This window comes from Dipteris shenzhenensis, chromosome 14, assembly GCF_047967505.1.
Source record: "Dipteris shenzhenensis isolate YYH24624 ecotype China chromosome 14, Dip_SZ_1.0, whole genome shotgun sequence".
Lineage (NCBI taxonomy): Eukaryota > Viridiplantae > Streptophyta > Polypodiopsida > Gleicheniales > Dipteridaceae > Dipteris > Dipteris shenzhenensis.
The window spans coordinates 259,499-279,539 of NC_141609.1; the positions used below are offsets into that span (position 1 = coordinate 259,499).

The 20,041-nt window shown below is 40.9% G+C and overlaps 1 protein-coding gene across 1 annotated transcript; it reads left to right on the plus strand.

Moving 5' to 3' along the window:
- Positions 1–10,574: 10,574 nt before the first annotated feature.
- LOC147894037 (cytochrome b5-like) lies at positions 10,575–18,859 on the plus strand. The gene is made up of 3 exons (XM_087384661.1): positions 10,575–10,805; positions 18,029–18,095; positions 18,276–18,859. Exons 1-3 carry the CDS (start codon positions 10,719–10,721, stop codon positions 18,527–18,529), a joined length of 408 nt encoding a protein of 135 aa, XP_087240787.1. The 5' UTR covers positions 10,575–10,718; the 3' UTR covers positions 18,530–18,859.
- The last annotated feature ends 1,182 nt before the right edge of the window (positions 18,860–20,041 follow it).

Consider the following 20,041-nt stretch of genomic DNA (forward strand, 5'->3'; position numbering starts at 1 on the left):
GCATCCAACCCATGCAGCTGATCATCCCATCGCACCAGCAAAAAGAAGTGTCGGACGATGACAAGGCCTATCTCACATCCAACTTCCCATATCTAACCACTCTTTCTGCCAACATCATAACCTCACTTCCCCTTGCTGCTGCTACCCTCTTAACCTTCCCCGAGCTCCATCCTAACATCTATTCCCTCCATCGTCTCTTTGCTCATGCCTCTCACCATTTTCAACTCACCCAACAGTCCCAAACTTACGAGCCCCTCACACCTAGCTTTTTCCCCTCCCTTGCTAATCCTACCCTTGAGGATTACCAAGCTGCTCAAACCATTTGCCCATTTCTTCCCCCCCTCCCCTCTGCTCCCCCTTCCGCCACTATCACTCAGCCATATTTCTCCCCCATGTCCCCTGCTTCTCTCCCGGCCCCGTCATCACCTCCGACACTTCTAGTGCTGCCATCAGCAGAAAATGATGCAGTATTTGATTTTGAATATCAGGATCCGGATAATCCAATTCGTACACCCATGCCAAGTTCCAATGATGAGTATGATTTTGATGAGATACCACTTCCCAGTAACCCCATCAAGGAATTTTGGAGCAAATATCCTGATATGAAAACTCGCGGTGGATGGACCCTGGGTAACTTCCCTACCAATCTTCGTCAGCACCAAATAAGTGAAGCTTGGATTAGCAAATTGGATCCACAACCTGATTGGCGCCGTCCCAAGCTCTTTGATGTAAGCTTCTTAAAGGAGTACTTACGGGCACCTCCATGTCTCAGAACCCATCCCAAGTTCTATGCAGTTCCACGGCGTAAAAGATGGGAAGCCAACATACACACTTTGGCTGAAGATCGAGTCATTAATTGGCCAATGATCGAATCCTACTCTGGTGTAGAATGGACTATCCAAGGCGCCATGATCCGAGCACTTCAGCAGCATGAACAAACAATGCGCGGCAACATTGATCGCTTCCTTCGCCAAAGTGCCATATTCTGCAAAACATTAGCATTAATTCTGGAGGTCCCTTGTTACCTTGATTCCCATTTGCCTCCACTCAGCTTTAATCCCAATGAACGGATTGATGCTCAGATTACAAGCCGACTATACCAAAGAGTGATCTTCTTGGAGGCACGCCACATATCTCTGTTCGAGCAAATGGTGGATACAGGCTACCTGGAAACTGCGCAAAAATTGTATGGTGCTAAGGCTCTACAGCAGGACCATCTGGCACGACACAAGTTCCACAGCCACTGGACTAAAAACATGGCAACCCAGGTACGTGATCGCAATAAGCCATAACCCGAGGACGGGTAATAAAATGGATCCGGGGGTATGTTGACTCTGTGCCAACATGAACTTATGAAGAAAGAGAAGGTGTTACAACTTTGTGTTACAACTTCTAGACACAACTTTATGTTACGACTTTGTGTAACAACTTTGTGTTGCAAGTTTGTGTTACAAGTTTATGTTACGACTTTGTGTAACAACTTTGTGTAACAACTTTGTGTTACATCTTCTACATGAAGAGAGAGAATGTGTTACGACTTTGTGATACAACTTTGTGACACAACTTTGTGTTACAACTTTGTGTTACAACTTTGTGTAACAACTTTGTGTAACGACTTTGTGTTACATGCAGAGAGAGAAGCTCTCCAACTTGTATAAATACCCCATAATGGAATGAAGCCCACACTCTTGGGGCATTGTGTTGAGTCTACATTGGTATTCCAAGCATTTGTCTCAAGTGTCCATGCTTCCTTGCACTGCACGTCCAAAAGCATGTCCTAACCTTGCAACCCTTCTCCCCTCTCCTCCAACCCTGCAACCCATCCTCTCCCTCTCCTCCTCCCTTCTCCCTCCTCCTCCCCCTCCTCCTCCTCCCTCCTCCTCCCTCCTCCTCCTCCTCCTCCCTCCTCCTCCTCCTCCTCCCTCCTCCTCCTCCTCCTCTCTCCTCCCTCTCCCTCCTCCTCTTTCCTCCTCCTCCTTCCTCCTCTCTCTCTTACTTCACCCATGCTCTTACACCTGCTTCCTCTCCCACTCCTATGCTTTCCTAAACCCTTAAACTCAATGATCTACGAGGGAGACGAGTTCTCCACCATGTACTTTACTCTGAACCTTGGATCCTCCTCCTAACCCTGAACTCCTTCTAAACCTTGGAACCTCCTTCTGAACCCTGGAACTCTTTCTAACCCTGAACTCTTTCTAAACCCTGGAACCTCCTTCTGAACCCTTAAACTCCTCCTAAACCCTACAACCCCCAATGAAGGCGGAAGCCTTCATTACCCCAACAACAATGGTTTACGCGCCTTTTACACATGCTTGCATTATGTTTACTCACCACACTTAAGCCTACGTCTCTCACCGGAACACGACTCGAGGTCCTAAGCTACAAATATACTACAACGACAATTCCAATATATCTGTAGGTGACAAAAAGCCTCAGAACCCTGCAACATAGAATACCCAGCTCTTCCTATGGAAGCGGTAGGAAAGAGCCAACAAGTGTGACTTCCCAAAGGTTTTCTCATGACCCAATTACCTAATTCTTGCAAAGTTATGCTTGCATCCTATAGTGTACCTTTCCTCAATTCATTCCAAGACCAAGCTTAAGAGTACATTAGTTAGCAAGCTCATAAATATTTGTGCGAGAGGCACATGTATTTATATGTGCATACATAGAGTGCTAAAAGCCATAGGTATAGAGCTAAATACAAAAGGAGGGTGCAGATTTAAAATTGGATTTCAACATTTAAGGACCTAGAATAGTACCTCCATGCTACCATCCCTAGGAAGGCTCCACCAAGGTAGCTATCCTTTCTGGCACTCCTTTCATTCGGGTTGATGCCTTCAAAGTCATCATTCACCATGGACAGCTAAGCATAATCCTCATCCTCTTGTGACCTGTTCCCTCTAATTTTAATGCCTTTTATTCATACTTGTGTATGAAATTGTGTTGCTTAGTTGTCTGCCTAATGTAAAAGACAAAGGTATGTATTTAGCACATTGCTAAGCCAACATACTCAATTTAGAAAAATCCTAGTATTCGTGAAGCACATGAATGATTTCCAACATGTCCAACAATCTTTCGTACCATGGTTGTATGAATATTATAGCTCCTTGGCTCTAGACCTCAAACTTGTGACTTCTCCATGCCATTAAGCCTCATCTTACTAACAACTTCTAGCCATGCTACCTTTATAAATCGAGGTCCCTCTCTTACCAACAACTTCTAGCCATGCTACCTTTATAAATTGAGGTCCCTCTTTTCCCACCATCCTTCACATGGCAATGGTGCCAATCCATTGATTGATGCCTCAAATCAGTTCAACAATCATAGAGATTAGCTTTTGATTTCTAGCCGATGAAGTTGACCCTAAATCAATTCTCTCACTCATCATTTGAATTGCTTGCAAAGTTCCTAACATCTTTGTCTAATGTAGGACTTCTACCTTTTGAAACCATGTCTCGTCAGCTATCGAATCCAAGTCCAAGTCTCCCATCCAAGATCCGGTGCTAACCCCCCAAGGTTGACTTGGACTAACATTTGGAACCCATCTTCATTGAAAAGCCTGAATTCATCTTTTCCCTTGGCTCTTTGTTCTCCTCATATGGGGGCTAGTGATCTCTAGTACCCCTCTCAATGACTCATTGAAGCCCTATACCCAAATGTTGAATAAGGTGCTTCATTTGCTCATGAGATAGAGCCTTGGTGAAAATGTCGGTGGCATTTTCCTCTATACAGCAATAGGTTGACTCTATTAGCTCATCCTCGATCAACTCCCAAATGAAGTGGTATTGAGCCTTACTATAGTTTATCCTAGCATGGAACATCAAATTCTTTCTGATTGCTATCAACCCTCATTGTCGTATCAGATCTCTATCGCTTCATCACTTTGGTAGACCTCCACTAGATGAGCCATAAGACTCGCATGCTACCATAAACATCTTCATTTGGATTGCCATGTGTTCACATCTCAGGCCCAATCTAAATCATATTATCCATGGAAGATGATTCCAATTATATTCTGGTGATACCCTTCAAATAGTGAAGCACACATAGACAGGCTTTCCAATGTGTTTCCCTTGGTGCAAATGCAAATTGACAAAGAAGTCCAATAGAGAATCCAATATTAGGCCAAGTGTTGGTCAAATATAGTAGACTCTTGACTCGTTATTAATATCGAGTCAAAACTATATTGTGGCTATTTTAGGAGATGGCTCATTGCAATTGGATTGCCAACACGATAATGGTTTGAATCATCGCCATGCATATGTAATGGGAAGAAGACATTTCATCATACTCAAGTCCTTCTATCTGCACAAAGCCATTGGCCGCCAATTCATGGGAGAGAGAGAGAGAGAGAGGGAGAGAGAGTCGGAATCATTCCACTAAGTCCAACTTAAAAGCATCCTGAATTTATCAAAATGCTGAAGTAACCTAATTCAACGCGGTGTGGGTTATTAGTAAATTTAGCATAGCATCGAGTTATCAGTAATTCAGCACATGTAGGGTTATCAACAATTCAGCACATTGCAAGATTATCAGTGATTCAACGCATGCAAGATTATTCATATTTTAGAGCACATGGGAACAACATAATGCAGTGCACTAGCTTAGCAATTCAGTACATTGAATTGCCAAATTTTATAATTACAATCCCTCTAGCTCCAAAACATTGAATTAGCAAAAGTAACAGAATCCTACCCAAAATTTCCCAAAATTCTTGCCAACATCCTACTTTCATTTCTACCTTTTCCAACCTGTACAATCTTCCTAGAAACAATCCATATGTCATATAGCTCTTGGGATTCCCTCACCAACCTCTTCCATGTATATAATTCTATGGAATTCAACCCCTCGTTCAATTTCGACATAGGACTATCCACCTTCAACTCCACTTCTATCACCCCATCCACCATTGCAGTTACTTTTGCCACCCCGCCTCATCCAAGACTCCATCCATCGCTCTTCCCAACCAAATAACTAAAGAAGAGATCTAACAAGAGTCTAAAATACAACAAGAGTCTGAACCACAACAACCACAAGAATTTAGCCAACAATCTACCACCGACCCTCTAAAGAAAAGGAGAATAGAATCTTCTATGGCCCATCCACTCTATACAAAACATTATGTCAACCTGACAACCATCTCTCTTGTTGGCTAGCAATGGGTTGAGTCCCTGGGCGGCATGGTAGTTCACTCCCAGCTCCACTACAAATTGAACCAACACTTCAAACTATTCTACCATACTGTAGCATGTTACCAAGCCCTTCAAGATCTGAAAGTGGTAGCCCACCTCGAGGCCCTTGGATTTCAAGTAGTGGCAAACCGACTCCCTTGCTACCTAGATATAAAGTTAGTGGCTCGATGTATTGACCACTACAACAACAATATGGATATAACTACATACCTTGGGCTCAATTCCCTTTAGCTCAGATCAGTAGATCAGTCTTCATGACATTTCAGCATCGGCTCAGTCATGCTGCATTGCACCACCCTTGGATCTAGTGATCACCACCTCTTTCGATCAATAGATCATTCCTCAGCACGAGGATACCTATGCATCAGTGCAGTTGTGCCCTAGTGCAATGGACATCATCAAGTTTAGCCATAGCGCAACCTGGGGAACCTCAGTGTTTCATCATGCACTTATGGTTGTCATATATAGTCCATACTTGATGCAGATCAATGGTTGGATACACGACTACAGATCAGTCCCTACATTAGCATTTGGCACCTCATTCACCTCAAGGACATCTTATGCATTCACAGTTGTACTTCAGGCTTCTAGGCCTTTATACTGTCTTCTCCTTCTTGATGAGCCTACGATAGATGCTACATCATATGCCGATGGATGTTTAGCCATGCACACATTAGATGACGTTCAGCTCATGACAGTCAAGCATACAGGTTTGACAGGTTGCCATACCTTGTCATTTGTATAGGCCTCTTCATCAGTAGAGCAATGTATCACGCTTGCACCTTCGGCCCCAGATTTTCAGCCCTTGGATCACTCTATCCATACTACTCTGATTTCTTTTCAATTTTCTTTTCAGTTTTGGATGCTAGCATATGCACCAAACAAAATCCACAAAGAGCTCTTGTACATGCACCCTCTACTTACCCATTGCAATTTAAGAGGGGGTGTTAAAGATAGTGTAAATTGCACTATCCACATAGGGCATAGGGGCAAACCCTAACCCTAACTCTAAGGGGTTCACATGTATATCTTCATGTTCACGACTACACTTAGTATACAGGTAGCTATATCATGTGCAATCCTCTCTCTCTCTCTCCCTCTCTCACTTCTGCCATCACTCATGTGATAAATGTTAAGAAGTTACTAGGTTGTCATAATCTTCTAGTATATTTTTAAGAAGTACTGCCATAGCATCATCTTCTATCACTCAGATGAAACTGCAACAAGTTAAGGCATAAGACTCCTCATGTGATAAATTTGGGAAGCGATGGATTCTTTTGGTTTTAATTGTAGTTCAAAGAAATACACTTTTAAAGACAACTTTGAGGTTCTAGCTTGTAGCTCCAAAATGTGACAAATTTAGCTTGTGCTTTAGTTGGTGATTCCATATCAAAGATATGGTGTATGTAATCATCTCCTATGCATAGCATATGCTCTTTCCTTTCTAACTGTGTCTCTATCAACAACTCTATCACTATCTTGAATTGGTCCCTTTCCTTTTCCCTTAGTTGCTCCCTCATGAGTTGCAATAGAAGAAATAGATGCCATGTTTTTAAGTAAACCTCATAAAATTTCTTTCATCGGATCTGTCATGTATGAAATCCCTTGTCAGTATATTTTTCTATATGAGATGTGAAGAGAGGTCATCTTACCTCTTATTTGCTGGGATACAATGGCAGTGTCTATTCTCTACACAAATGAAATTAACCATAAAGATGCATATTGTTGTACAAGAAATTAGAAAAGCCTAATCTCTTAGCATAATTGTAATACCAACTTTTAGCCTTGCCTTTTAACTTTGTGCTAGTACTCTTTGTCTTATTCTTTAGATTCAATGTCTAGTATTTGATGAGGGACTTGAAGTAGGCATTATAAAATAGGTTGAACTTAAAGCAATCAATGCCAAGCAAAAACTATAATATGAAAAACTTCAAAGAGGTCCAGCTTCAAGAAGGGCAAACTTTTGAACCTTTTCTCAGCTTGTAGTCAAGATGGACAACAACTTTGTAGTAGACTGAGTAATGACTTGATGTGCTATTGTGTAATGCATCTTTAGACAACTTGGGAGTTGAGCAACCCTAGTTTGGTAGTTTCAATTGATGTAGATAGCTCCAAGCATTACTTTATTCATTTAAATAGGCTTGGAGATACAAAGCATCCTCTTCCTTCATGCATCACTCATGATTCTTTGGATCCCAACCAAGACCTCACCACACATATCACATATTATGTTACACAAACACACACAGAAACTATGAGCAAGCACACCACTCTAGTACACATGAGAGCAATACCTTGATCTCAAGAATGATTTCTAGGTAGACCATCATGCTTTAATCTATTTGGTGAACAAGCCACAATTATTAGGTAGCCTAGTAAGAAGGATTCTTTTACTATAATAATTTGACTATATAGTAATAGATATTCCAAACAAAGGACATGTTACCTGATGTTGCTATTTCTTTATTCAGCAAGCCAGCCACCACTAACACTAATGATTGGTATAAAGAGAAGCAATTTTGCCTGAATTATTATAAAGGGTCTAATTACCTTTTAGCATTTGGTAATTTCAAACAAGTTGATACCAAAATCTATAAGAGTCCTGCATGTAAATATGGTGGCTAAAATAGAGGAAGATGAGGATGATCACTTTCTAAATCAAAATCCGTTCTTAGTATCATTATCCAAAATAAATGTGAAGCAAATTGTACAACAATATCATAGATATAACATAATTGATATAGATAAAGGCGAATATATAAATATAAAGGAGGAAAGTGAAACAACCTAAATAAAAACAAAGTCAAGGAGGATTCAGGTAAAGAAGAAGAAATCGTAAACAATGAGTAAACATTGTAGGCTATCATATAGGTAGCAAAGGCCTTTGAGTAATATATGTAGAAGAATTTTGGAGTAAAGGAAGATGGTCTAAATTTGGGATTAGAAAAAGAACTTTGATGGTGAAATTAGTGTGCATATTGAAGACCAACTTACAAAGGACTTGAAAATACTATTGATGGAGTTTAAAGAAATCCTTGTAAGGCATTACATAGATATGAATGGGTAGGTGCTATGTATTGCCAATATAAAATCAAGTTTAAACTTTGCTCTACCAAAGGCCTTTTCATATATGAACTAAGTTAGAGCCTGCACCATTTTAGGTTAAGATGTTAGATTGAAGGGAGTCTTGCTAGAAAAGGGATTAAAGGTATACATCTTATGTAAGGCTTTGTACAGACAACTGGATTGGGTTGGAACTTGCACCATTTCAAGTTGCTAGAAGGGGGATTAAAGGTATACATCTTATGTAAGGCTTTGTACAGACAATGGGACTGAGTTGGAGCTTGCACCATTTTAAGTTAAGATAACAAATCAAATGAGGGCTCGACCCTTGGGAATTATATTACTATTTTTTGCCTTACTTTTCCAATAAAATCTATAATTTCATGACTAGAAGAAGGGGAAAGTCCTCATTCAATGCTATTGGGTGAAACCTTAGTTTGAAACTACAAAAGCAAAAGATTGAGGTGGTGAAAAAGTTAATAGTAGAAAAGGGAAAAAGAAGCTAAAATTGGATATGATTTCAAGGAAATTGCTACCCAAATCTATAAAAGCCTTACATTAGAGGAATAAATATGGTGGCTAAAATAATGTAGGATGAGGAGGATCGATTTCTCAACCAAAATCCATCCTTAGGATCATTATTTGAAATAAATGTGAAGCCAATTGTGTAAGAATCTCATAAGTATAACATTATTGATATAGACCAAGGCAAACATGGAGATGTAAAGGAAAAAAAGATGTACAAACTAGATGTAGAAAAGGTCAAGGAAGATTCAAATAAAGAATAAGAAATCATAGAATATAAATAAAAAATTTATGCTATCATATAGGCATAAAGGGCCTATAAGGAATATATGAAGAAGAATTTTGGGGTAAGGGATTGAAGATCTGGATCAAAAAAAGAACCTTCTATGTGAAAATTGATATCCATATTGAAGGCCAACTTAAGGAGGGCCCACAAAACACTTTGAAGGCACTTTTACATGACATTATATAGAATTGGAGTAAAAAAGGATGAGCCTGAAGATCTCAATTTGGGATCAAAAAACGAACCTTCTATGTGAAAATTCATGTGCTTATTGAAGGCCAACTTAAGAAGGTGGATTGACTTTAAGGCACCTTTACAATACATAAAATGGTGGGTACGTGCTAAGTTTTGCCAATAAGGCCTTTGTTGAAATAAAGAAGCACAAAAGTCAAAATGCTTATGACAACGAGCATGTCACGAAAGAAGAGAGATGATGGTTTCATTGTTGTAAGGTAAGGGGGGAAAATACCAAACACCCAAACCTAACAACCCATAAACATTTTTGAAATGAGGCAAATGACATGTTTGTAAAGCATTAAAAAGGGTTTGTTGAACGATGCGGTGACCTCCAGTCAATAGGTATACTTATGACATATGGGGCTATCTATATATCACCATAATGGGTCTAGACCACATTGCTAAAGTTTTATAATTAACTAACAACTATATTTTTTATTTTCTGCATAGAAAATTCACATGCCATAAAACCAAATGCTGTTATATTTCATCAATTTAGCATGTACAAGAAGTACATCATGCAAAAAACCAAATACACCATGCACAAGAGCATAGCCTAGTCTAACTTAACCTAGCCTCACTTGGGCTATTTAACTTAACCTAACCTAAACTAAAGTTAAATAACATAATCTACTTGCAAAGGACAGGGAGGGGAGGGGTGGGGTAGATTGGAGATCAAGGTAGGCGGGGGGTTAATGGAGAGGTGAGAGGTAATTTTTCATGTGAGGCGAGGGATGGAGAGCGAGGGCTTTGTAGGGATTGGGTGGGGCTTCTCACAAAGGTTAATTTTTCATGTGGGGAGAGGGGAATGACCCACATAGGTAACTATTGTTGATTTGAATTTTGATTTTAGATTCGAGGGGGTAAAGGAGCTAAGAGTCTTTTCCACCATATGAGAGCCTAAAACAATGTCGAGGAAAATCCTTGGTGCTTCCTCCAACTTCACATACGAGGATGAAACATGCACTGCCCTAGTCCTTGTAAAACCTTTTAGAGATCTAGCACTGAGTGGCAACTCCTAGTGATAAGGGACCCCACTAAACTATATTACATATTAGATATTTACACATGTGGAAGTGTACACACTAACAACTAGTATAGCAAGGAAAGGAGAAGGCGATGTTAGGTTGAAGGTTAAAGTTTTGTGCATAAAGGGAAGTTTGAAAAGTCAAACGCAAGCAACGTTAGTCAAAGGGAGATTCACAAAGGAATAGCTACACGAGGATCTTTTAGCCAGACCCGTTAAGCCCTATATAGGGGAAAGGGACGGCTGAACCCCGAAGTAACTCGAGGCGTGAAATAATGGTCAAACTCTCACAGTGGGATCATTCCAGGCTGAGGCCATAGAAAGCTCGTGCGTTTTGTTTGGTGGTCGTCGTCTCAAAGCGCCTTCCTTCGCAAAACATCCATCGACGATGGCCGCTGACCCCAAGATCTACACGCTTGCAGAGGTCTCCGAGCACAACCATTCCAAGGATTGCTGGCTCATCATCTCCGGCAAGGTTTGGCTGCTTTTCTGCTTCGCTTGCTTGTCAATCGTGCTGCTTCTTCTTTCCTCGGCATGTTTGGGTTGTTTCCATCCTTTCTATCTTCGAGTCGTGCTCGGCTGGCCGCCGAGACTCTGTTCATCGGGAAAATTTGATCCAGTGTTCGCATGCGTGCCAGCAGTGAGCGTAAGACCTATTTTAATGAACCGTGGTGCTACAACTGTGTTTCTACTCTCTGCACAAGTCTATGCCGGCCTTGTCGTGTAGGTTTAGTGCTTCTGCGCTAGATTTTCCGTCTGTCCAAATATTCACGAAGCTATGATGCGTCGGGACTCCGTGCTATAGGAGTCTACTTCCCCGCTTACCGTGGGTGGCAATTCTGCACGAGATCTTTCTACCATTTCAAAACAACGGAGTGCAAGAGGTTTCGATGTCTTTCTTCTTTTTGCTCTTTTTCTTAAGTAGTGCATCGGTACTGTAGTTTTCTCATGTTGCTAACGGTGGGTGTCTTAAAATTTTGACCTCCTTACCAGCTGTCTTGCTACAGGGTGAAATACAGATTTCATTCCCGGATGTCATTATTTGAAATGAGGCCGTGAATGGTCCATCAGAGGTTTTACCATTTGCCTTCCAAAGGACTACTAAAACGTACCTGTGCCTTGTGTAATTGCTCGTGTGTGTTTCCAGAGTAAAGGGGTTGGCCATTTACCTTCCAAAGGATTACTAATATGTACCTGTACTTGTGCTTGTGTGTAAGTGCGCGTTTGTATGTCCTCTACTTGCAATAATATTCCAGACGAATGGAGACCTCCCATTCTATGTGTGTTGGCGTCACAATTTGCTTTCAATTGCATTATAAGCAAGAGTACCTTGTAGAACAAGTAGTCAGTATCGTACGCTAGCCTTTATATTTTCAGTAGTACATTGCCCAATTCACAGTTCCAAAGTTAGTTTCCCATCGATTATTAAACTGATGAAGATGTGTTTCTTATGGCCAAGGTCTCTCGCCACTTTAAAAGAAAAACAGAACTTTGCTGAGTATAGGTAGCCGTCCCTATTATGCACGGTGGGTTCAATTTGATTTGTTTGTACATTATAAATTTGTGCATGTTCCTGTAATCACATGCATAAAAGGTACGAATGCCTGCGGCTACATATATCTGCAAGTAAGTGAGCGGTAAAAGACATCCTTTTGTCAGTTAGCATACTGAAAAGTCAAACGAGACTGCAAGAATGCTGTTAGATTGGCACTATGGTCTCTTGCAAGATGCCTTCATCATGCTGAGCCTGTTTTTGTGCCTTACAAAGAGTGTGAGAGACTGACCATTTTGGTCTATGAATAATTTATATGAATACTAACGTGAACAGATATTTGCAACCTCATCACAATCTACACTAGGACACTAGGTAAATCACTACACGTATTCCTCACTCTGCTTTGTGAAGCTTGTGCCCCCTTTTTTTGTTTGTTTGGGATACATGTGATCCCGAGTTAACCAGAACATTCGATGTATGGCTTGAAGCTACTTGAGTGGACTCCTGCATACATGGTTGAACTTAGATGATGCTAAGATTTGGTAATATTCCACAACAAAATGTGTTTCATGGCATACAATAGTGTTTGAAAATTGTGCGTATGCATTGAAAGACTGGCTTGGGTTTTAAAAAAAGGTTTCGTTTTTTTGGGAGGGGGGATGTTTTCGCGAGGGGAGCCTGCATGTGAGTGATCTAAGGTAATGATTATTGTACTTCTAAAATCTTGTTTGTGTGCATCAGCTTTTATTATTTTGTTTGTATTGTTTAGGCAATTCTTATTTACATCTTTAGTTTCTGAACTTTGTCATACTCATTATCATTTCACAGGTAAAGTTTTTAATCACTTGTTTGTTGCTTCAAGCTTGTGAGCTTCTATCGACAACTTGTAATTCAAGTCTTGGAAGTTAAAACCTTGGATCTTAAATTAAATGTTAAGTATTTATCAGTCATGTCTTATTTCGAATTTTTGGTTGACTGTGTTCAATACTATAAGCACACGGCATATACTATATGCTGGAATATGAAACTTACAAAACTACTTTTGTCTCTATCAAGTTTCAATTTTCAACTTGTGAGACAAATTTTAAATGTTTTGGACTCTTTAGAACCACATTCCTGATTTCCTAGGCTTACCATGTATAAGAAAATATTAGCACCATTTATCTACACCCTAAGTACAATTTACATTTCAAAACTCAGAGAAAATTCGAAACGTTTTGAAACACAAAAACATTTTCCTTCAAAGTGTTTTAACAATGGGCTCTTTTGTACTACATAACTTTATGATGAAGCTATTCCATGTGGTAGAACTATTAATACCATTGGTTGAGACATGCATATGTCATGCTCCAAAGGACGTGAATAATACTAGTAAGGGTATTCAATATTTATAACAGCACCCTAACAGGGGGGGCAGGCACACCCTATGTGACATCAGGTGATGATGGCCTCACCCTGAGGTTTCGTTGGGTTTCTTTTTAATCTCATAGACCCCTTGGTCTTTTTGCAGACCTTAATAAACTCTCTCTCTCTCTCTCTCTCTCTCTCTCTCTCTCTCTCTCTCTCTCCATGCAGCGTGCGTGCACGTGCCCCGCCCGCGCGCACACACACTCACAAACTACATATGATTAAATTAAGTTTCAAGTTTAATGCCAATTTGGAAATACTCAAGAGTGTCGACTCAAGAGTCCAAATATATATGGTCCATGGATCATAAGTTCATAACAAAAAGTAATACTGTTCCAATTTCAGCAAAGGGTTTGTCATGGGCATGTGCAGTCCATGGCCTGGCTACCTTGCTGGCAGCTCTACATCCCACAGAAGCAGCAGGACAGCAGAACAGTGGCAAAACAGACATACAGGCTTGTACAACAGCCTGCACACAGGAATAGAAGGCGCATAGCAGGCAGGTGCAGGTGCAGGCAATCAAGTATAAAATAAAGCACTTCATAGTCTTATTTATGGCTTATGGTTAAATTTAGCTTGACAATACCTTTTACCTAAGCAACATTATTTTATAAAAAGTATTACACATGGAAATTCACAAAAGGAGAATCCAACTCTTAACTATAGCGGCCATGCTAAAAATCGAGTGTCCTATAAATTTGTTTAAAAAAATTACCCTTGGATATTCACAAAAGGAGAATCAAACTCTCCATTATAGCACTCCCTCTAAGGAGGCAATGCTAAAAATGAGTGTCCTTTAAACTCTGTGTTCCTTCTAGAGTTTGTAAGCTCATGTTAAATATTTGACCTCTTGGGCTCGACACTGCATAAATGTGTGCCCTACCTCCTTAGGATCCCTAGCTTGTAAGGAGGCTTTTAAATTTCAATTTTATGGGGGAATAGTGTTTGCCAATATGGATTCTTAGAAGGACATCAACGAGACTCTTATCGAATTTTGTGAGTTTATTTGCAACTCCTTTTTGATGGACTTCAACTTTGCTCAAATATTTGGAGTTGTGAAAGTAGAATCCGCAATTGGGCCCTATGTAGGGATTTCGTCCCTTACCACCTAGGCATGCAACCTTCACATTGCCTTGAAATGTTGTTCCAAGGATATGGATTCGTTTAAGGGCCCATCCGTCCCGAAAAGGGGCATACGCGGCAACACCCAATAAAAATTTGAACTTGGGAGGAAGTGTCTTCACACATGTACGCTTGCCTGCAACAAAGAGGTGACTTGGAATTCGAATCATGCCCAAAAATTGAGAAAAAGTTGTGTTGCCTCTATGCGGGGCCCAAGAGAGTGTCCGCCATTGAACATCCAATCACAAGACTTCCTGTAGCCAAAAGTCATAGAACGTTGCTTACTAGCCCAACATTACTTGGTGTATATAGATCATGGCATTTATTATTTAGCCTTGCTCGTCTGCCCCATTGTGAAAGGGGCTCGTGCGGACACGGCTTTTGATTAAAAAACATTGCTAAATAAGTAGTTTGGGGTTTCACCCATCCGCGGACAGGTGTGAAACCCCCTTAGCAATCATATCTGGATGCTCTCATAGCAACGGATAGGGTTTTCTTCCTGTATTGAGGTCACTTGTTCAGTTTGAGATCTGTGTTGATGCATTGTCGCCCTGAGAGGCTGGTCAATGGATTGTGGGACTGCCGGACCCTTAGAGCAAGTTGGATGTCTTGTGGAATGCTTGGACAGCTCTACAGTTGGTCATAAACAATGGTGAATGCCTTAGCCTTGCCCTAGCAGTTGGGAACTAGTGTGTGCACTAGGATTGAATGCAGGTTGTAGCCAATGTTTGGCTTTGACAGAGGAATGGTCCGCCCACCTCTGCCTACAAATAGGCTCCTGGGGGGCTGGAATACTGCAGGTATGCTGCCCCAAAGGTGGCCACACTAGCCCACCACAATGACCCAACAAAGGTGCCTCCAAGAGAGCTACCACGTGGCACATAGACTGCCCCTGGACAGCCCATAGCTGGTCTGAACCTGTCCGCATACCTCCTGGGAACGTCCACAACCAGCGTGTCATCATGGGCGGTGGCAAATAACCAGATCTTCCCTCTCACCAACTCTATCCTAATTTAAAGATTTATCCTTTATTTGAGCAAGGTAAGAACTCTGAAAAGACATACTCGGGGCCTACCAAGGCTAGGCTAATACCATAGGTTGAGATATCTATGGGTCATTGCCTTTGTGAAAATAGCTAGCATGGATGGGGCCCCATGCTCATCCTTGTACTTGCATTCAAGCTTGAGTTGATTAAACATTTTTGTATTAATATTCAAGCAGTTGGACACCAAATTGAGTTGGATGCAATTCTTAAAGTTAAGTCGATGGTCCAAATGAGGGAGTAAAGTGGACATGGAGGTTCATATATCTAGGAAAAGGAATTTGATTAGGACAAAGCATACCAAGACAGCTACGACTATAAGAATCGCTAGGACCACTCGCATTAAACCGCAAAAATAGAGAGGCTAGCAGTACATGAACTGGTGCATATCGGGTGAGGAATGTGGATAGTCTTGATGGGGGATGTAGGTGCAGCATTTGGTGCCTTGCAATGTGAATGCAAACCCTACTTCCATACTTCTCAACCAACAAGGTATTGGGACCCAATGGTGGTTTGCTTTGAGGCACATTGCAAGGCAAGGCATTGGACAACACACACTGCCCCTCTGACACCCATCTGGTTACACCCCTTGTAACTGGGTGTCAATTCACAACCGGAATGGCCAAGAGGGGACTTCCAACAGTAGAGGAGCGACAACAAGCTTCCAAAATGACCAACTGCAATCAAAGTGAAAGGGATAGTGACAAGAGAACTCAAACCAGCTTCAAGTGACTTCAATCCAGCTCCAAATGGTCCAAATCAGCTCCAAGGAGCTCCAATCCAATCCAGAACACCTCCAGTGGCAGCAGATCCAGCAAGCAAGAGGCAACAGGAGGAATTGACAGCTTGGAGAGGGGAAGGAAAAGAGAGAACATGCTGGAATTAGAGAGAGTAAGAGTGCAGGATGATCACGGGCAGGAGAGATTTGGTCATGAATTGATCTTTTGTTTGAGATTTCATGGACTGAGCTACAAATGAATGCCAAGTACTCTGTGATTTTTCAAATACTATTTTCAATTTATTGATGTTAGCACTGTATTTAGCTTTCCCAAAGCATAAGCATCATGTTTTGGAACTTAAGGAGTGCATGTATGTATGGATTGCTTCAAAATATTTTATGACTACAATATGATTTGTAACTTCTAGATGTCAAGTATTCTCTTGGATTTAAGAAGTATGGGAGCCATAAATTGGAATGATAAATTTTTTATTGAAAGGATCAAAGAGATGAATTGGAGTTCACATATACTTAACTTGTATTCTTTTCATGAAAGACATGAAATTTCTATTGTACTCTTTTAAAGAGTCTTACCTTTTAAAAGCTATAGATAAGGAAATCTCAAAGTTTGCTTTGCAGAGTTCAAAATATCTTTCTCAGAATAGAAAAGGAAGATTTTGAAGAAAGTTGAAGATGAAACTCTTCTTCGAAAATTCCATAGCAATTTTGTCATTTCCTATATGGACAAATGTTCCAATAACATTGTTTTTATTTGCAAAAAGTTTTGCTTAGAATGTCTTTTGAGAGAAGTGAACTCGTCTGCCAAAACTTATGCCCTTGCCTTAGTCTCTCAAAAGGATTTGATCTCAAAACACTTGAGTTTTTGCAAGTCTTCTGGGTTTGTTTGCAATCCAAGTATCCCTTTTCTTTGTGCTCCTTGGAAATTTCACAAAACTCCAAAAAAGACAAGTATCTCCGAGCTATGATTCAAGTGCTCTGCTTGAAGGCCCTTCTTTAGCTTTGCCATTTTGGAGCTTCTCGATTGCTTCCTTAAGCAGGATGTATCTTGTTGGGGACCAGACGTCCTGTTTGGTTCTTTGCATCCTCTCATTTAAAAATGAGGGGGATCCTCTTTGTGGCATCCTTTCTTACCCACTATGCATTGTCAATATGGGCCTTCTCAATCCCAAATCTCGTGTTGAATTGTAGCAGCTGCTCCACGCTTTCTTGCTTGCTCACTATGTGTCCATAGGCAGCACTGGCCAACAGGGCCACTAGCTCAGCCATGTTAGGGAACTGCATCATTAAACGGAACTGAACTTGATCGCTAGCTCAGCTCACTGTGTTCATCTCGTGTGGATAGCCTGTGTGAGAAGGCTTAGGCATGGACTCTGGAGGCTAGTGTGTGGGCTGAGGGGCTGGCAGGGGGGAGGGAGGGCTGAGGGGCTAAGGGAGAGCTGAGGGGTTGGCAGGAGGGCTCGGGGGCCGGTGGATCTGGGCAGGAGATCCACCGGCTGGTGGGTCTGGTTGGCAGGGCTGAAGGGCCGGGTGGGAGGGCTGGCAGGAGGGGCTGCAGGAGCGCATGGTGAGGCTGGGCAGGGTTGGGCTGAGGGTGCAGGAGGGTCGAGTATGTGGTGAGGCTGGGCTGGGTTGGGCTTAGGGGCTGGGCAAGAGGGCTGAGTGCATGGGGCTGGGCGGGAGGGCTGAGCAGGAGAGCTGGGGTTCTTTGTTTGATTCTATCCTGAAGGTGCCTGCATATTGTACTCAAGCTTGTTTGTTAGTAAATGAGAACCATGCTTCAACCTTGTTTGTTAGTAAATGAGAACCATGCTTCAACAAGTCCTATGGGATTGATACTTGCTGTTGGGTCACGGCAGAATCTCATGTTTCATCCTGCTCTTGCTTATTTGACAGGTGTATGATGTGACAAGGTTTCTAGATGAACATCCAGGAGGAGATGAAGTGCTTTTATCGGCTACAGGTATCCATCTATGGTGCCGATAACTTTGTCTGCATAGTTGTTTTTCTATCTTAGTTTATGTTACATAATTTTTTAAAGACGTTCTTTAGACCTAAAGACTGCTTTCCTACAGTCATGCAACTGCATTGGGAACCTTTATATTTTATGTTTGCATAGTGATGGGTAGGTTTGCACTTGCAGGGAAAGATGCCACAAATGACTTCGAAGATGTGGGACATAGCACAAGTGCAAGAGCCATGATGGAGGAATATGTTGTGGGCGACATTGATGCTTCAACGATCCCTGAGAAGCAAACATATGTTCCTCCCAAACAGGCAGCTTACAACCCAGACAAAACCTCAGAGTTCCTAGTTAAAATATTGCAATTCTTGGTTCCACTGGCCATTTTGGGATTAGCTGTGGCAGTACGCATCTTCACAAAGAACAAAGAATAAATTGGGGATGCTTGGCAAGTACATATTTAATTCGCTGGGCGAGAGTTATTGCCCCACTTAAATAAGTATTTATTTTGAATGCGTGTTAACTTTTCTGCATTGCAAAGGAAGGTAAGCTGAGACCTATATGTTGTGGTTTGGGTACACAGATTTGATTGTACTTATTTGAGAGACAAGCTTAGATTCCATGCAATTCTCTCTTTGAAGATATCTAGCATTGTAGAATGGCCTATTGTAGAATGCCGGCCATTTAGGAGTGGGCTTGACATCAATTGATGCCTTTGATTTTTTGATTAAGCCTGCCATAGCACGGTTGCATTACAGATCAAATATGGTAAAAGGATTTTGCTGAAGGTTGGATGTACAAAACAATACTTGTTTTTCTTGTTAGTTAAAACGTATTTATGCTTGTGTACGTGAGGAAGGAAATATGGACGTCCAATAATGGATCAGATTAAGACAGATGTGCAATTTTAGACCCAAAAAAGAAAACAAATACACTCTTGAAGGGAGCTACATAATGGCAATCACCAAAATTATCATGAAACTTGAAAACAATGCCAGATTCAGTTGCAAGACATGTAAGGTTGAACTTGGAGATACTGACTATAGGACTAGCTCATAGTGGCAAGGGTGTAGATGTGGTGGATGTTCCACAAACGATGAGCACTGTAGGTGCCCTACTTGCTTGGTCGGCAGACAACGTCTGGACCAAAGTTCCAGGTTTTGTACTTAGATTTCCACATCTATTTATATATGTCCACTTGGCTGTACATCAGAGTTTTCTAGTCAATGTACTCATTCTGTATTTGTGAGGATCTTGTCATTGTATTCCATGAATAATCTGTAAATGTATAATAAGTATTGATTATGTAAGGTTTCTTTAATTTTGAAGTACTATAACAAATGTTTTGATACCTTCATTTTATGTATTGCAATTGATGTGTTGATTAGGTTCAAGTACTTAAGAAATTAATGATAACTATGAAATCTCAGGGTTTATAGAGTTGGCAAAATCTTGGGCATTAGTTGTAGGAGTCAATGGTGAATCAAGTACTTAAGAAATTAATGATAACTATGAAATCTCAGGGTTTATAGAGTTGGCAAAATCTTGGGCATTAGTTGTAGGAGTCAATGGTGTTTGCTATCATTTTTAGATCTCTCATGTTTGACAATGATAATGCCATTAGTGATTAAGTCTAATTTTTGATGTTTTTATTAGTCGTCTTTTTTTTTGTCTTTGCATCTCTTCTTGAAAATAGTATCAACTACAAAGAGTTCAATGTATTCATGGTTCTAGCAAATTGTCATCAAATTTAATGGGTGTAATCTAAAATGCCATGTAGATTATAGAATAAGTGGGTTATGGACCCATGGTCGAGGTGGTAAGCTCAGTCATGTGTTAACCCTTCCAAGGGGATAGCCTCATGTGAGAATTATAGGGTGGTTGTACATAGTCCATGCATGTAGTATATTACAAGGGAAAAGGAGAATGAGTTGGCAAGCACCTTT